Source organism: Protomyctophum bolini, assembly GCF_963924005.1.
Source record: "Protomyctophum bolini genome assembly, chromosome: 19".
NCBI classification, from domain to species: domain Eukaryota; kingdom Metazoa; phylum Chordata; class Actinopteri; order Myctophiformes; family Myctophidae; genus Protomyctophum; species Protomyctophum bolini.
Window position 1 is genome coordinate 20790956 of NC_137880.1, and position 19810 is coordinate 20810765.

General features: G+C 42.8%; 1 protein-coding gene across 1 annotated transcript; it reads left to right on the top strand.

Annotated features, from left to right (window-relative positions):
* Positions 1-306: 306 nt before the first annotated feature.
* Positions 307-17380, top strand: tfap2b (transcription factor AP-2 beta; the record flags this gene model as incomplete). The annotated part of the gene is made up of 7 exons (XM_080790232.1): positions 307-378; positions 8702-9160; positions 10686-10734; positions 11820-12042; positions 12151-12269; positions 12535-12676; positions 17083-17380. Exons 1-7 carry the CDS (start codon positions 331-333, stop codon positions 17378-17380), a joined length of 1338 nt encoding a protein of 445 aa, XP_080646358.1. The 5' UTR covers positions 307-330.
* Between the last annotated feature and the right edge of the window lie 2430 nt (positions 17381-19810).

Sequence of the window (19810 nt, forward strand, 5' to 3'; positions counted from 1 at the left end):
GCTACAAGTACAAAGCATCACCAAAGTTGCGCACCCCCAGGCAGGTGTATGTCTTGTCAATTATTTCATTAGCAGTACAATAGTTTATGATCCCTATAAGCTATCCATGCATTCCCCGTGCACATCACCAGTAGTACTCTATATAGGGATTTCCCATTCATAAGGTCTGCTGCATGGAGGGGGGCGGAGAGAGACAAAGAGATGGAGAGGGAGAATGAGTGTGTGAGAGAGGGAGGGAGGGAGGGAGAGAGAGAGAGAGAGAGAGAGAGAGAGTTGAGGCATCCACCTCTCACTTGGGTGCATTCAGTTTACAGACACCAGAGAGCGACCATGCTGTGGAAGCTAGTTGAGAATGTCAAGTATGAAGATATTTATGAGGTAATGTCCAGCTGCTTATGTATTTTGGAAATTATCCCTGATTTTACAATGCATGAATTGTTATTTAATTAACATAGTGTGCTCTACACTGTGCCAATATTATCCACTCATATTTTGTTTGAGTGTCACTTGATTATTTTGCAGTTAGTGTGCACTTTTTTGGAAACCAGCCAAGAGATGTTAGCCTAGATAATTCGTTTTATTATTATTATTATTATTATTATATTATTATTATTATAATTATTATTATCTAATATAGTATAGATAAGTGAATAATTTTAGGTTAAAATGTCACTGTTTAACGGTTACGGTGTTTTGTTTTATTTCTTCAAAGAAAATAAGGTATGCCTTAATTTCAATTCCCTCAAAAAGTCGAACACTTAAATTGTCTAATACATAAATAAAAATCTAGCCGAGATTTAGAAACGAAGCATGTGTCAGAAGAACTATATGTAAATCATTTGGCTTTGGTCCCAGGACTATTAAAAAAGAAAAGGAAGTGCCACGCGCTGGGTGAAACTATGCATCAGGATCGCGCTGAATGGGCTCGAGCACAAAGAGCGGAGAAAGGGCAAGTGGCGAGGCCTTCGGATCATCTCGGTGGGACGCCCATGTCTCGTGCCGCACATGGCTTCTCTCTCACGGTGTGACGGTGGAGGACTATGGAGCACTTATACGGAATAATACTAGCACTGTTTAGGTTTTAACTGGCGTCCGGCGAGTCGAGAAGTCACCGGTGAAAACGAAAAGAATCTACACAGAGCTTGAAAGGTGACATGCGTGACGCATGTCCCCTTTCACCCCCACGGTGACTTTGTGTGGGTGTTTTAGCAGGCTGTCAAAAACAGCTGTGGGTGGGTGTGCTGGGTCGGTTATTCTGGCCTAGATAGACAAATTAAAAGTCCCTGCGGTTTGTGGTTTACCAGGGCTGATTACAAGTTTGATTTTGCTGCATGCTTGGCTTGAGGAGCAATTTGGGGAGATAAAGTTTAACCAAGTTTGGACATTTTTGCTATTTTTGCATATTCTGTATTTGTTTGTTTTTTGATGGCTTCAAGTTCCAGGGACATATAGTTTTAATATTATGCCAGTGTGCGCTTTCCTTTCCTGCTCCAATTTTGTGTGCGTAAAAGCCTAAAAGGTTCCCAAAATGCACAACTTTTGGACAGTATAGGGGGGTAGATTTTGGCACCTGGTTGGTAGAGAGAGAGAGACAGCTCTCTCCTTCCTTCTGCACGCGCACTGTCTTTTCGCGTGAAACGTCACTCGGGGTTGCGCGAGAGCTTTCATGCTTGGTGTGTCGCCAGTCCTCTGCCTATAGTGGTGCGCGCATTAATATTCCTGTAAGTCTCAGTCATGAATAGCAACTAGAAAGGTCGCAATTTTGAAAAATTGCAGAGTGTGGTTGCCGCGGCGGCTTACATGTATACCCCTCCCGCTGATATTGCCGGCCTGCTACGGTTTCGAGTCACGTCTCAGGTCGCGTGTAAGTAATTCGGAGGGGATTCGACCCCCGAAATTCATGTTTTCCCGACAGACGGTTACATTTATCGCGTTTGCGGCGCCCCCTGTGGATGAAAATGGAATTGCTTTCGCAACTCGGTCGAACGAACCACCCCGGACGTGCGATGCGAATTTCGGATGGATTGGACGTTCCGTTCGTGATTTATGGCGTTTTTCGTGATATAGGCCCCTCCTACTGACTTCGGACGACGGTTACGGCCGAACGACACGCACTACCGAAATTCCGAAGTTGGTTTTTTAATCGGGTGGGTCCAGAGATCACGTGTGCCGATTTCTGTGACATTTGGACAGAATCTGTAGTGGGAAAAGCGAAAAGTGTGTTTTGGACAAAATTCAAAATGGCGGAAAATCCATCATGGCGGAAAAGGGCGTGGCCTATATGGGGAGATGCGTCATGACCCAAGGAATCCAGGGTAAAAATAATTTTGATTTTACGACCTAGGGTTCAAGAGTTATGAGCCAAAAGGTAAAGTGGGATTTTATAGCGCCACCATGAGGCCGACCTAAAAAATAATATTTTTAATTAATTTTAGTGATAATTAGGAAATATCCCTGAAAGTTTTGTAACTATAGTGCTTACAGTCTCAGAGGGAAAAATACTTGAATGTGTTTTTTTGCATTTCCCCATTCATGTCAATGGGGAAATTTAAATCACTAATAAATTCATATCAAATAAAATATACAACATTTCTCTTAGCAAAGTACAAGCGGTCGATTCCCGATTTTTCCGGTCAATTTGACATATGGCTCAAGTGCGTACAGTCAAAACTTCTTGTTGTTGTAGGGCGCCAAACTTTGTCTTACTCCAGTAGTGGAGTGAACTAGAAAGGTCGCAATTTTGAAAAATTGCAGAGTGTGGTTGCCGCGGCGGCTTACATGTATACCCCTCCCGCTGATCTCGCCGGCCTGTTACGGTTTCGAGTCACGCCTCAGATGGCGGGTAAGTAATTCGGAGGGGATTTGACCCCCGAAATTCATGTTTTCGCGACAGACGGTTACATTTATCGCGTTTGCGGCGCCCCCTGTGGATGAAAATGGAATTGCTTTCGGAACTCGGTCGAACGAACCACCCAGGACGTGCGATTCGAATTTCGGACGGATCGGACATTCCGTTCGTTATTTATGGCGTTTTTCGTGATATAGGCCCCTCCTACTGACTTCGGTCGACGGTTACGGCCGAACGACACGCACTACCGAAATTCTGAAGTCGGTTTTTTAATCGGATGGGTCCAGAGGTCACGTGTGCCGATTTCTGTGACATTTGGACAAAATCTGTAGTGGGAAAAGCGAAAAGTGTGTTTTGGACAAAATTCAAAATGGCGGAAAATCCATCATGGCGGAAAAGGGCGTGGCCTATATGGGGAGATGCGTCATGACCCAAGGAATCCAGGGTAAAAATAATTTTGATTTTACGACCTACGGTTCAAGAGTTATGAGCCAAAAGGTAAAGTGGGATGTTATAGCGCCACCATGAGGCCGACCTAAAAAATAATATTTTTAATTAATTTTAGTGATAATTAGGAAATATCCCTGAAAGTTTTGTAACTATAGTGCTTACAGTCTCAGAGGGAAAAATACTTGAATGTGTTTTTTTGCATTTCCCCATTCATGTCAATGGGGAAATTTAAATCACTAATAAATTCATATCAAATAAAATATACAACATTTCTCTTAGCAAAGTACAAGCGGTCGATTCCCGATTTTTCCGGTCAATTTGACATATGGCTCAAGTGCGTACAGTCAAAACTTCTTGTTGTTGTAGGGCGCCAAACTTTGTCTTACTCCAGTAGTGGAGTGAATAATAACTAGAAAGGTCGCAATTTTGAAAAATTGCAGAGTGTGGTTGCCGCGGCGGCTTACATGTATGCCCCTCCCGCTGATCTCGCCGGCCTGCTACGGTTTCGAGTCACGTCTCAGGTCGCGTGTAAGTAATTCTGAGGGGATGTGACCCCCGAAATTCATGTTTTCCCGACAGACGGTTACATATATCGCGTTTGCGGCGCCCCCTGTGGACGAAAATGGAATTGCTTTCGGAACTCGGTCGAACGAACCACCCCGGACGTGCGATTCGAATTCCGGATGGATTGGACGTTCCGTTCGTGATTTATGGCGTTTTTCGTGATATAGGCCCCTCCTACTGACTTCGGACGACGGTTACGGCCGAACGACACGCACTATCGAAATTCTGAAGTCGGTTTTTTAATCGGATGGGTCCAGAGGTCACGTGTGCCGATTTCTGTGACATTTGTACAAAATCTGTAGGGGGAAAAGCGAAAAGTGTGTTTTGGACAAAATTCAAAATGGCGGAAAATCCATCATGGCGGAAAAGGGCGTGGCCTATATGGGGAGACGCGTCATGACCCAAGGAATCCAGGGGGGAAATAATTTTGATGTTACGACCTACGGTTCAAGAGTTATGAGCCAAAAGGTAAAGTGGGATGTTATAGCGCCACCATGAGGCCGACCTAAAAAATTATATTTTTAATTAATTTTAGTGATAATTAGGAAATATCCCTGAAAGTTTTGTAACTATAGTGCTTACAGTCTCAGAGGGAAAAATACTTGAATGTGTTTTTTTGCATTTCCCCATTCATGTCAATGGGGAAATTTAATTCACTAATAAATTCATATCAAATAAAATATACAACATTTCTCTTAGCAAAGTACAAGCACACGATTCCCGATTTTTCCGGTCAATTTGACATATGGCTCAAGTGCGTACAGTCAAAACTTCTTGTTGTTGTAGGGCGGCAAACTTTGTCTTACTCCAGGTGTGGAATAATAATAATAAAGTGTTACAATTACAAGAGTCTGGTTGCCTCTCCAGAGGCAACCACACTAACTAGAAAGGTCGCAATTTTGAAAAATTGCAGAGTGTGGTTGCCGCGGCGGCTTACATATATACCCCTCCCGCTGATATCGCCGGCCTGCTACGGTTTCGAGTCACGCCTCAGGTCGCGTGTAAGTAATTGGGAGGGGATTTGACCCCCGAAATTCATGTTTTCGCGACAGACGGTTACATTTATGGCGTTTGCGGCGCCCCCTGTGGACGAAAATGGAATTGCTTTCGGAACTCGGTCGAACGAACCACCCCGGACATGCGATTCAAATTTCGGATGGATTGGACATGCCGTGCGTGATTTATGGCGTTTTTCGTGATATAAGCCCCTCCTACTGACTTCGGTCGACGGTTACGGCCGAACGACACGCACTACCGAAATTCCGAAGTCGGTTTTGTAATCGGGTGGGTCCAGAGATCACGTGTGCCGATTTCTGTGACATTTGGACAAAATCTGTAGTGGGAAAAGCGAAAAGTGTGTTTTGGACAAAATTCAAAATGGCGGAAAATCCATCATGGCGGAAAAGGGCGTGGCCTATATGGGGAGATGCGTCATGACCCAAGGAATCCAGGGTAAAAATAATTTTGATTTTACGACCTACGGTTCAAGAGTTATGCGCCAAAAGGTAAAGTGGGATGTTATAGCGCCACCATGAGGCCAACCTAAAAAATAATATTTTTAATTAATTTTAGTGATAATTAGGAAATATCCCTGAAAGTTTTGTAACTATAGTGCTTACAGTCTCAGAGGGAAAAATACTTGAATGTGTTTTTTTGCATTTCCCCATTCATGTCAATGGGGAAATTTAAATCACTAATAAATTCATATCAAATAAAATATCCAACATTTCTCTTAGCAAAGTACAAGCGGTCGATTCCCGATTTTTCCGGTCAATTTGACATCTGGCTCAAGTGCGTACAGTCAAAACTTCTTGTTGTTGTAGGGCGCCAAACTTTGTCTTACTCCAGTAGTGGAGAGAATAATAACCGTGAACTAGAAAGGCAGTTCCTGTAGAAACTGCGTGGGCTCGCATAAATTGCAATGTATAAAGTTTTTGCCGTGTCAAGTTTGAAACTCGGGGACCGGAGTAATAGTGTTCCCATTGGTGGTCTAAATCCATAATCAAAATTTCGGGACTGTAGCATATTGTAAACAAAAGTAGAAAATGTATTAAAGCTGAAGTAAAAGTTTTAAAAAGTATGAACATTTGGAAAAACTATAGTTTAAGCATAAAATAACTGCATAAAGCGGAATAAAGTATGTGGAAGTTGTAGAAGTGTTTTTAAAAGTTTTTCTTTAAAGGTAAAAAAAAAAAAACTTTATTAAAAAAAATTCAAGTTTATTCTTTTTAAGTAAAAAAAAAAAAAAAAGTTGAAGTTTTTTCTTAAGTAAAAAAAAAAAAAAAAAGTTGAAGTTTTTTCTTAATAAGTATTTTTTTTAAGTTTTCCATTTTTTCAATTTTTTTCAATTTTTTATTTTTTTTCAATTTTTTTCAATTTTTTATTTTTTTTCAATTTTTTTCATTTTTTTCAATTTTTTTCAATTTTTTTCAATTTTTTTCAATTTTTTTCAATTTTTTTCAATTTTTTTCAATTTTTATTAAAAAAAATAAAAAAAAAATAAAATATATATTTTTTTTTGCGTGCGTGCGTGCGTGCGTACGTGCGTGCGTGCACTTGCGAGAGCTGTGTAAAGGCCAGCCAATAGGAAGACAGGGTGTGTGTGTGCGTGCGTGCGAAGACAGGGTGTGTGTGTGTGTGTGTGCGTGCGTGCGTGCGTGCATGCGCTTGCGAGAGCTGTGTAAAGGCCAGCCAATAGGAAGACAGGATGTGTGTGTGCGTGCGTGCGTGCGAAGACAGGGTGTGTGTGTGCGTGCGTGCGTGCACTTGCATGTGTCTAGCCTAATTGCACAAATAGCAGACCTACAAGCTCACAAGGTATCGCAGAGCAACTCATTGAGATCTTGTAACTTTAATGTCAAGCCCTGTAATTAAGCCCTTATATGTCTCAGCTGTGGAAGTAAAAAGAGTTCTACTACTTGCCAGCACTATGACTGGGAGATTTCAATGGTCCTGGATGGAGGAAACTATGCCCCGAACAAATTGCTCTATCGCAAAAAGTAAAAGTCGAATGCAAATATTTTTTTCGCTGTGAGTGGCCTGAGATATTGAGGTACACCATGTGCGATTGTGGTGTTGGTACGATTGAAAATGTGGTTATAAGAGCGAGTTAAGAATTGTCAGCGCGATAATTTCCTCGTAAGAATTATACAATGGAGGTCAATGAGCAGATTGACTGTTTTTGTGTCACTTAAAAGGCCGTAGTTCACATTCTGTATGTCTCTGTGCTTTGGTGGTCACATTGTGTGAAAGAGGACATGTGTGGCTACAAAATGACCAAAGAACATGCGTGTAAAATGAATACTTTGGCCGGGACGACAATTTGTTTGGTAAATTTTCAAGGAAAGAATTTCAGTTTCCACACTCTAGTCAAAGAGGCCCCGCACTCTAAGATGGCACTAATTAGCCGAAACGGCCTGCGATTGAACTGCGATTTCGGAAAAACCGTTCAACGTATTCGAATACGGTTTGAACCGTCCAGAGTCCAGAGTCGTGTGAGCGTTCTAAAGTTTAAATCACGTTTCTACGACAAAGTATGCCAGAGTAATGAGGCTGCAAAAGTGAGGTTGATTTAGAGATAAATCCCATTCATTGTCTATGGGAGGCAAAAACTATAAATAAAGTTAAATATTTTAAAAAGTATAAACTTTTTCAAAACAACTTTTTCACCAATGAAAGTTCAAAGATAGATGAACATTATAAAGTTTGAATGAAGTTTCAAAGTGAAAGTATGACGGAGTAATAAGAGCTCAAAAAAGTTAACTGTGAAAAATGGGACCTTTCTTCCATCGACTCTCATTATAAAGGATGTTAAAAAAAAGTTAAAAAGTTAAAAAGTATAAAAAGTATAAAACTTTGTAAAAATAAAAATACAAGCACCCATCACTGCAAAGAGCTGAACAGTTTGAAGTTTGAACAAAATTTCTAGCATAAAGTATGTGGAAGTAGTAGGGTGCCAAAAAAAAGCGGCGGAATAAATAAATAAGTAAATATAGGCTGGCAATAACTAGTGTGTGCTCGCTGTAGCGAGCCCACAATAAAGTGTTAGAGATACAAGAGTCTGGTTGCCCCTTTAGGGCAACCACACTAATAATAAAGTGTTAGAGATACAAGAGTCTGGTTGCCCCTTTAGGGCAACCACACTAATTACACCGTACCGGGGTAGAGGCGGGAGCACACACACACACATGCACACAGAGAGACACACACACACGACACGCACTCACAGAGGAGCGGCGCGAGCTTCGGGCTGAGGAAGGTTCTGTATACGAGACGTAGGGGGAAAAATCTGGAATTAATCCTGTGCGTTTATGTTATGAATTTCTGCACCCCGTGCTTCTGTGCGTGGTTTCCGGTGTTCTAGTACTGGTCTATTATAGTCTAATATAATAGTCCCACTGCGTGCCGTTATTTGGTTTGTTCTGTTGGCAGCGCAGACAGCACGGTAAACAGATGTTAGTCCACTCGTATTCCACCACGGTGAGTTTTGTGGCTGCTATATATAGTCTATCTCAAAATGTGCTGATTATTAGCTTTGCCTTCGTTCTGCACAAAGTAACAGAATTTAAATTTATTTTTCTTCTTTTTTTGTCTGTATGGCCCATGTAACCCGTCATAGGCTTTCATTTGAACGATTATGCTTTGTTTTTATATGACACCCTTTTAAGTTTGCATGCAGAATTGGCTATATGTGCTGTGTGAGATGGTTTATGACGTCCCAGGCATGCATGCACTCCATATGCAGGCCTGGCTGTCTGCGTCCACGCAGGACGTCTGGGTCCTTTTCACCACGGGTTCATTCATTTATTTCCTTTCATCTGATTTTTCTTCGCCTCGAAGGACCGGCATGACGGCGTCCCGAGCCACAGCTCGCGCCTGTCCCAGCTGGGCTCGCACGCGGGACCCTACTCTAGCGCACCGCCGCTCTCTCACGCGCCCTCCTCGGACTTCCAGCCTCCGTATTTCCCTCCTCCGTACCAGCCGCTAGCTCACTACCAGAGCCAGGACCCGTACTCCCATGTCAGCGACCCCTACTCCCTCAACTCCCTGCACCAGACGCAGCAGGGCGCGTGGGGCGCGCGGCAGCGACAGGACACGGCCGGGGAGCGCATGGACAGCTCCTCTTTGCTGGCCCAGCCCCGAGCCTCGCTGCCTCAGCTGTCCGGACTGGACCCACGGCGGGACTATGGCGGCGTGCGGCGGCCCGACGTGTTGCTCCACTCCACTCACGGAATCGAGCACGGCATGTCCGATGGACTGCTGCACGGCCTGCACGGCATGGACGATGGTCAGGTCAGTGTGCAACTGTGCATGCATGTGGTCATCACGGCTTACACATTATGGGTTGCCTAAAGTGCATGGTTCTCAAGCTTTTTCATGACCAGTCCAAGGAGGACCCCCGGCCCAAATCATAGCTATTTGGCACACGCGCACGCACACGCACACACACACACACACACACACACACACACACACACACACACACACACACACACACACACACACACAGTAGCTGCAGGGGACCCCCTGGATTCTGGAACACCCCCCAAGGGCAAGGAGTCAAGGACCCCACTTTGAGAACCACTGGCCTATACACAATTTCCAACGTTATTTAACGACTGACGATAAGACAACGTTCAGGAATGGCATAATTGTCAAACGATGTGACACTGCTGCAGGTTCTGATGCCTATAGAGGCTAGCCTATTTCTATATTTTGGCTATAATGCATTGAAAGTTAATTACAATTGATTGTAATTCATCTACAGGGAATGCCGAATAACGGTTGACCAAAATCACCAAATTGTATATAATTGAATGTTGCCATTAATTCCTATGGTCAACAAACTTAAATCCCCCCCAGGGCTGTGCACGGACAGGGTCACCATGCCAGCTGCAGTATAGCCTATAATGCAAATGGCCTCAAGCTAACAAAACTGTCTTAAAAGAGGCACAATAGCACAATCTCCATATTGGTTATATCGGTTGAGGTTCAAATTGCTAAATGGAGCTCAAATGTTATGTTGTAGCCTATACTGACACACGAATTAGCCAATGCTGTTGTTAATAAACAATAAACAACAACTGAATGAGAAAGTCTTACATATTTTGTCTGAAAAAATGTAATAACACAGAACACCAGACTTGATTTCTATATTACAATTATGATTATTATTATAATAAGAATTATTATTATTATTACTATACATACAGTATTATTATTATCATATGCTACCTTATGCATATTATTATTACCAAGTATTTAATAGAACTGCATGAAAGATACAAATTGTGTACAATAAACTGAATTGCATTTCACAAATTTGTGAAATGTAATATTGCTTTATAAGCTTTGTAGAATTAGAATTAGAATGCGATAATAATAATAATAATTATTATTATATAATAATAATAATAATAATAATAATAATAATAATAATAATTATTATTATTATTATTATGATAGGCAGTGCATATGTGATTAGGAATTTGATTAATTCACAAGATGATCATGATTTAAATAATGGATAGAGAACTTTAGAAGAGATTCATGAGACAGAGAAAGATGCAACACATGAGCTCAATCCAAACTATCAGCCGGATTTGACGGTCCACATAGTCACGGGGGTCGGGACATTAATATCAACGAATTTTAACGACATACAGATGCTCCCATGGTGCATAGGCCTATAATGTTTTACTGCTGACTGGATCCCATGTCCATATTATGACCAATTATTTGCCAGAAAGGTTAAACTATACGATTATTCTTCAGTGGAATTCTAATGCTGTGTATATATGTTCATCTCTGCTCTAACTAACAGGTCGATGACAACGGAATGAGCATCCTGGATCAATCAGTAATTAAGAAAGGTACACGCACACGCACACGCACAGGCACACACACATGCGCGCAAGATTTGGGTTTTGTGTTGGATTTGTGCCTTTTAAATGAATGAACATGTTCGATTCAAGAATGACAGGAGAGTGGTTCTAATGGGGGGGGGGGGCACAGCTAAATTAGTTGAAAAAGCAAAGCATTCCGTTTTACCACTTATACGCTTGGCTGTTCAATAGCCGACCCACAAGCTCTGTTGCATGATCAATCATGCACTGTGAGCATGTATGATCTGCTGGAGATACAAATCTCTTGTGGGGGTGACAGGGGGTCCAAATGAACTAAGCTATCAATTCAGGGATCCTTGACATGAATACGTCTGAGATTGAGAATCACTGAGTTATGATGATATTCCTGCTCGGTTGGATTGGCACCCACTTGGCACCGAGTGTGTCACAAAGTGTGCCTGAGTGTTTGACATGGGGTCCTCTCTCTGATGATGTGCGGTGATTTAGTTACGGGGTGTTGAGTGAGTGAAGCTCCCCGCGGGGCATTTAAGCCGCTGATGTAATAAATGGCACCGCTCACGGAGATCTCGTGAGCTCGTTTAGAAGCTAATCTGCGGTATTATCCCCCGCGGAGCCATCAAAACCCCTCGCGCAGGGCTGGCCCCGCGCGACGCCTGCATGCCTGCCATGCTTTTACACGCCATTAGCGCGAGCATTAACACGGATCGGATGAAGAAGCTTCTCGCGGTGGGATCTTAACCGGCCGTGGAAAAGAGACGGGGAGGTGGTTAATGGGACTTTGGGATTTGGGAAGCGCGAGTCAATCAACGATCGATAACCGTAATGAGGAATGTCTCGCGACATTAAATAACGGTAAATGCCCGGCGCGAGCTTCATTATAGGTCGAGGAGGAGGTGGAGGCCGCCCTCACGATCCAGCTAATCAGAGAGAGAGAGAGAGAGAGAGAGAGAGAGAGAGAGAGAGAGAGAGAGAGAGAGAGAGAGAGAGAGAGAGAGAGAGAGAGAGAGAGAGAGCGCGTGAGGAACAGAGAGACAACATGAGATACAGGCTAACGTATAACGTCATGTCGTGACCTTTGTTCCTTGGTTCAGTTCCGATGCCACACATGAAGAGCATGGGCTCTCTGATGCTGGGGAAGGACGGCCTGATGGGCGGAGTGTCCGTGAACATCAACGAGGTGTTCTGTTCGGTGCCGGGCCGCCTGTCCCTGCTCAGCTCCACCTCAAAGTACAAAGTGACCGTGGGAGAGGTGCAGAGAAGACTGTCCCCACCCGAGTGCCTCAACGCCTCTCTGCTGGGAGGCGTGCTGAGAAGGTATACGAAATGCATGCGGGCCCTCTTTAACCACCACGTCTGCTGCTATAAAACTGAACCCACATCGTGTCGCACACGTTTTAAATAATTAATTTCATTTTCGTATAGAGCAAAGTCCAAAAACGGTGGAAGATCTCTGAGAGAGAAGCTGGAGAAGATTGGACTGAATTTACCCGCTGGAAGACGCAAGGCTGCCAATGTCACATTACTGACATCTCTAGTAGAAGGTACGGTATAGCATAGGCTTTGCTTGAGGCCTATAGCGGCTATATATATATATATATATATATATTGTCAAACAACTTCGCTAGAGAAATATATAATGACATTTGAAAAAATATATATAGCCAGTATAAACAATCGAATATAGGCCATATACATTTTGACATTCCAGGCAGAATATAGATTTAGGCCTTATATGCATGTGCATGCCTATCAAATAAAATAAAATTATGTTCCGTCGTTGACACACAATTCCACGGACCCTTTCAGGTGAAGCGGTCCATCTGGCTCGGGATTTCGGATACATCTGCGAGACGGAGTTTCCCACCAAAGCCGTGAGCGAGTACCTCAACCGGCAGCACGCGGACCCCAACGAGCTCCACGCGCGGAAAAACATGCTACTGGCATCAAAGTGAGTCATGATATATAGGCTATATTATACAGTATATAGGATAGCCTATAGCCTATACTATTACTATAGCAGATGACATAGCGTAGGCTACACACGCTATACACAGTAGGCCTATAGTATAGGATATAGTGAATATGCATGAATGCATGAATATGCATTCATGTTACAACGAATGGAGTTTAAGGAAACTGGAAGTGATTTTCTTTCTTCGGTCACATGCGATTGGTGAGTTGAAACTTGAGACAGGTCAGCTAGGCCCTGGCATATACGATTTTGACCCAATTGTATAGTAGCTATACTTAATTAATAATTACAATTATCTAATTAAAATGTAAACCCAAAAATGATCACTGCCTGCCTTGAAAGTTAAATTCCCCCTTTTTATTTTCTTTCTTTCTTTGAATACCAATTAACACCATGACACTGTGTTATTAAAATTAATTCTACACATTGGTATAGTGTAGCATAGCCTGTGCTCCATCAATCCTCCTTTATTCCCATGAGATTTGTTTGATGTGCAACATTTTTAAAGGTTTTAACTTACAGTTCACATATAGGCCTAAATGAATAAATAAGGCCTAACACTTTTATTTCTGGCTGCTTTGTTGAGTAAATTAACTGGTGGTCTGATTATCTGAATCAGTGATTTGGTTTACAAACTGATTTAGCCTACAAGGAAAAAGACAATTCTTGAATATTTAAGCATTCTTTGAATAATTCTGTATACTCTGTCTATCACATACATTTTCACAAAATTCAAATCAAATTTATTATTCAATAATTCTGCCCATGAAACTTTAAAGAAAATAAAAACAGAAAGTTCTGATCAGAACAATAAGATACCAAAATAAAAAAACGTTGTACTTTATATCTTCAGCCAATTTCTGTGTGTGTGTGTGTGTGTGTGTGTGTGTGTGTGTGTGTGTGTGTGTGTGTGTGTGTGTGTGTGTGTGTGCCTGCCTATACTTTTGCATGCATCATGCACGCACAGTCGCACACTCATACACCTCTTATAATGTATACACAACACCATGTGTGTTGAGCAGTGTGGACGTTTGATGCTCAGATCCGAACCTGTTCCAACGTGGTGAGTTGGTACTCGCCTGTTAAAAATTCATTATTTAGCAGTGGAGTGTTTCAAGTCGTCAAAAAACAACAGTCGGAGCCTTGAGTGTAGCCCTGGGGTGGCAGCTTCTCCTCTCTACTCCCGACCCCCTAACCCCAGCTGGGCTCACCCAACCCAGCCTGTCACTCATCGCTGTAGCTCTGCCCTAGGCTGCTATAGGGTGCGTGCGCCTGTGAGAGAGAGAGAGCGAGCGAGCGGGGGTGCATGTCTGTGATTCCAAAATTTCTGAGGCCTATAAGTTCATTTGGTGATTTGTTTAGATTTAACAAGGGCTGGGTGATATTACTAAATTAAATATCACAATATTGTTTGACCTAATTACAAATATCGCTATTGTGACAATAATATTTTCACATGCGAATTTCACATTTTGCAAATATTTTCCAAAATATCAAAAATCACACTCCCCGTGTGAAGTGAGGGGCACTCTTATCATCGTACGTCATTATGACATAACATGTCCATTTGCTCAGACACACATGACGTAAATTCTCCATTCATTGTCAACAGGAACTTTGTGTAGGACAAAAATTGCTGATTTGCTCATCCACATGACGAAAATGCTCCATTCATTGTCAATGGGAATTTAATGTTTGTGTAAGACGATGGTCATCAGCAAGCTTGGAGATCAGCTATTTTTCACTATTTGTGAAGATTTGGAACATTTTTTAAAGTATAAAATGGAGCTTAAGTGATTAAAATCAGATCTCATATCATGAGATCGATATAACTATATAAATATTGCCCAGCCCTAATAAGAAGGATGGATGATGGTGAGATAGGTTGTTTTCCCGACTATTCCTTCCTAAAATCTATCAAAGAGGGACAGGGTTCTGGTTGTAGTGGGCAATTCCCCTAAAGTTGTAGACTCCTTATTGAAGATGCATTCTTTCAAATGTCACATTGAAAACGCAATCGTAAGGGTGTGTGCTTTGTAGTAATGCTTAAGCATATAGTGTAAATACATGGTCCAGTCACTGAATAGGACCAATATTCAATGTTATATATTCACACAGTCCTTAACACAGATAGGACAAAAATGGACAAAGATTTTACACTGCAGAGTTAAATGAACACTGACAATATGACTGCGTATAGCATTCAAGATTGCTCAAGGAGTATAATGGTGATGTTTAGTGTATGTGTTGGTGTACAGTATAGCTTATACGTCTGAGTTTAAGATACATATAGGCCTATGTGTTTAGCTTCCCCCCCCCATTTTGGACATACGAGTGGTAAGTGTAATGGTAGAATGATCTTATATACTCTACCAACAAGCACGCTGGGCAAGACCTAAGCTGTAGTGTAGAGGCTATCATTTGTTTTGGGCGTAAGTTGCAGGATTTTGGCCGCTCAAGGAAATGACGTTGATGCTTTACAAATCAGTTTACATTCTCCGTGAATAAAACAAGTGTTTTGATGTGATTGGTCGGAATAATATCGTATCCGGGGGAAATACATTTGTCGGATGTTCCGGACCGACACTTCCGCCGATAGTGTCTCTGCCTTAGGTTGTGACCAGGCTTTTCTCTTCGCAGATGACTAAGCTTGGAGCCGAGGCTAATTAAAGGGGGGAAACAAATATATGTCCTGCTATGGCGCTGGAAGAATTAAAAATATCAGATTGTCTATGTAGTGTTATAGATTTAATATTTAAGGGATTATGGATTATTCTGGATGGTCCCCCAGGTCTACACCAAAAAACAGCCGATTTGTCACGTTGGGATGAGTTATAAACTTGCTTGACTATACTATTGTTTGCAGAAAGTTCTCCCTAGAATAGGGACAATACTGTCTCCCCCCCCCAACTTATTGACAAAACATCAAACTGTGATTTGAAGGTGGGGAAGGGCAGGAACATGTTGACTTTTCTGCACTCCAGAAATGCAGAAGTTTTTGACGATGCGAAAAAAAACAACAAAAAAAAACAGTTTAGACAATGGAGGCATGCTATCTCAAACAGAATTAAGCCACGGGAGGCACCGCCAAGCAAGTTTAGGCGAGCGGGTCGCCGTGCCAAACGTAGCGAAGTCCGCTTGAGCCGACTCAGCGCCATCCGAGTTATGTCCTGAGTCAGTAAATCACATTTTGGTCACAATGTGCGTTGATAGGGACACTATAGGCACATGTGGTTATGGCATTTTACAGTGGCATCCTTGTCCCCTCTCCCACCCCCCCATCCTTGTCCCCTCTCCTACCCCCCCATCCTTGTCCCCTCTCCCACCCCTCCATCCTTGTCCCCTCTCCCACCCCCCCAACCTTGTCCCCTCTCCCACCCCCCCATCCATGTCCCCTCTCCCAGACTCCCACCCCCCCATCCTTGTCCCCTCTCCCACCTTGTCCCCTCTCCCACCCCCCCCAACCTTATACCATCCACTTTACTACAACTACCACCACAGTGCTCTCAAATTCTACACAGCAACAGTGTAAGCATGAAGTGGGACCAATACAGCAAATCACTACAACATATGTTAAATGTTCAACCTTTTAACATTTTTAAGGCGGTAAAGTCCATGAATCGTTAAATTGGACACCAGATATGGTGTTTGTAAATGCATTAAGAAATAACAATTGCTATAGGAGTGGCCTGCCTATACTGAAACTTAATGTATTGCTTTAACATTCTATGTTCCTGCCACCGAGTGAGTTGGTTGAAGTAGTGTGATTCTAATCGTGGAATTTGGTAGTATAGTCAGTGTACTAATAGAAGAATAACATGCACTAACCGATTACACCCTAAACGCACCTATATAAGTCATCACTGATTTACCTTGATCTATTATCTCATGTAATGTTTTGGGCTATAGACAAGAAGAGAGATGTGCTACATCTTTATATTAACGTAAATCTCTAATTCTTTGTTCTCCAAATTGATTAGTTCTCTATGAAAACAGGGAAGAATTATGATAGCATGTAATTTCTTTATTTTCAACCATAGTTCTGTAAGACATCAGAGATTGAGTTGGGGTTCTCTGTATACTTTGCAATGGTAGGACAGTAAAATACAGTTAAAAAATAAGCTATGTTCTGCTGTTTTTGTGTCTCCAAGAAATTGGCACAATGCATAACTGGCTGTGTAGGTGCATGGCAATATCCTATAGCTTTACTGCCTGTGCACCGCCTTGTTTTCTCCAGTAAAAAACAGATCAGGTGTGAGGGCCAAACTCTATTTTCAGCCTATATGACGTACAGCAGCATTAAGTGGTTAAAACTCAGGATTTGCAGTGCAATAGGCTATATACTCCATCCCTGACATACCGTGTTTCTCCATTCCCTGCAGACAGCTGTGTAAGGAGTTCACAGACCTGCTGGCCCAGGACAGGACTCCATTGGGCAACTCACGTCCCTCCCACATCCTGGAGCCTGGCATCCAGAGCTGCCTCTCCCACTTCTCCTTCATCACGCACGGTTTCGGCTCTCCCGCTATCTGCGCCGCACTCACTACTCTCCAGAACTACCTCACCGAGGCTCTCAAAGGACTCGACAAGATGTTCCTCAACAACAACAACCCGCCCGGCGGCCGGCACGGCGAGGCCACTAACAAGGCCGGAGACAAAGACGAGAAGCAGCGGAAATGAAACCTGGGGGGTGGTAGGGGGACGATGAGGAGGCAGAGTGGAGGCAGACAGACACCGTTACTTCTAGCTTTATGCCACTGAGACTGACTTATACCACACACAGGGCTGAGGAGGAGGAAGAGGAGGAGAAGATTCCCAGAGAGAAAAAAAGAGGAAGCAAATAAGACACCCGTGGGCCAATGTCAGAGAGCGCCGCAGAGGGACTTTTCATCTGTGTTGCGTTCTCTCCCCCCCCCCCCCCCCCCCCCCCCGCCACCCCTCACCAGGAAATGCTGGTTGCTATTGTTACGTCCATTTTGCTCTCTCCGCCACCCCTCTAGCTGCATCCTGTGAGACTGAGCCGGCGGATCCACAGCACTGTGTGTATGTGTACGCTCGCCAGTTTTGCTGGTGTTTTTTGTATACACGCGGAAGCACGCCCACTCGCGTACTTCAGTGTCCAAGTGTGTGGGCTTTTAACGGAGAGCGGACGACAACACATTGTATCTGTGAAGCAGGTTTGTCTGTGACTGCATATGATAAGGAGTGAGGGTTCTTAATTTATGTGTGTAAATATTTATTTATATTAATTTAAATGAATGGTTGTGTAAATAGGTGCGGAGTAGGGGCCTATTTATCTGTGATTTGACCTTTGTGAGGGAGGGGGGGGGGGGGGGGGGGGGGAGACTCATCCAATGTTATTTCTGTTCCACTAGAGCTGTTGTCAGGTGCTGATGATGATGATGATGATGGGTAGACATGCTTATAATTGTCCAGTGATTTCATTTCTATCACATTGATAATAAACCATGTGTTTTATTATGCAGGGTGTGCGGGCTGCGCCTTTTCTCCAAACTCACCACTCGCCTGTCTGTTTATGAATGGTCCCAGTTTGAAGGCGGTCAATTTAGTTGGGACTTAAAAGTCCAGATCAGTTTGTCTATCAACATTTACTTCACTTTGATTAATTTGTTTTAAATCCATTTAGAATAATTCTGAGTGATGCTGTTCTTTCTCCTATGATATGAGAGAAAAGTCCTTTTTTATTTCAGGGGTGAAAAGTCCACTTTCTGAATTCGTTGGAATCGTAGATGAGTTGGGCCTAACTGTGAGCGTTCTCATTAATGAAATGAAACGAAAAACAGATGAAGTGAGTCATATAAGTGAGATGTTAAAGGGACAGTTTACATGCCTCACATGCAAAATGCCATAATAAATGTAACTCTGAGAAGTGTACAAAATATACACTCTCTCCTAGTTACAAATTGAGAAATTAACACATCATTTGACTGTGTGACAGTCTAACAAACTATTTGTGATTTCTGAAAGCAATTCCATTACCAAATTGTCATATGACATTTTAATTCAAACTAAACTGATTTTATTTGCTGCTTATTCATGAATGGAAAAAAGCAAAAAGAAAATCCAAAAGCTGAGATCATGATTATAAGGATATTACTTCATATGATGTTTTATATAGGAGGTAGAGCATTTTCTATTTTCCCTGAAGAGTGGTTGCATGATTGCATCGTATGATACTGCACAGCCAAAAATGTATACTATAGGCCTAAAGGCTATAATAATAACAATATCATTTGTGTTTTGTGTAACATGAAAAGAGAAAAAACTGTCTTTAGGCCTAGAATATAGGCATATAGTCTTTAGGCTATACTCGTACTCGTACGACGATGACGGGCACAGATCGAACTTAAGGTCACAGCTTTGCAGATGTGACGTTGTGTGTGAGCTTGTAAATTGACGACACTGTCGTACGATAAAGCATAATAGCCAACCACTCAACAGCGAGCATCATGGTCATTTCATAGGCTACATGGTGAGGAGAGCAGGGGAGGATCGGGGGGCGGAAGGCTGATGGATATTGTCTTATTCCACGGAGATAATTGGCTGTATTTTCCAGCCAGTGAGGCGCTCGTTTCGAAGAGGCTTTCTCTCTCGCGCAGGGGAATAGAATCATGCCTCGCGGGCCCCCGGTTATGCAGTGGGGATCTCGCGCCGGTATTCTAATGGTGAGACAGACTGAGAGAGAGGGAGGGAGGGAGAGAGAGAGGGAGGGATAGAGAGGAGGGGGGTGGGGGGGTGCAGTGGCCCGCGGCTGCAGTGTGACCCATGGAGTGGAACGCCGTGTGACGCAGGTGCAGAGTTCAGCACCCGCATGTCCGCCAGCGACTTGTGCTCAACAAAGGGAGAAAGAGAGATCCTCTGAGCAGCACAACGCATCAGCGGCCATGTCCATGAGCTATATGACAGGTTGGAACAACAAACTAACAAACAAACAAACAAATTAACTGACTACTGATTACTAACGAGAAAGCCAAAAGTCATTCATCAAGTGAATGGGTAACATTCTCTATGCACTTGCACTATACTAATAATTATAATAATAATACCTATAGCCTATATAGGCCAATCGATTTCCCTTCAAAATAAATA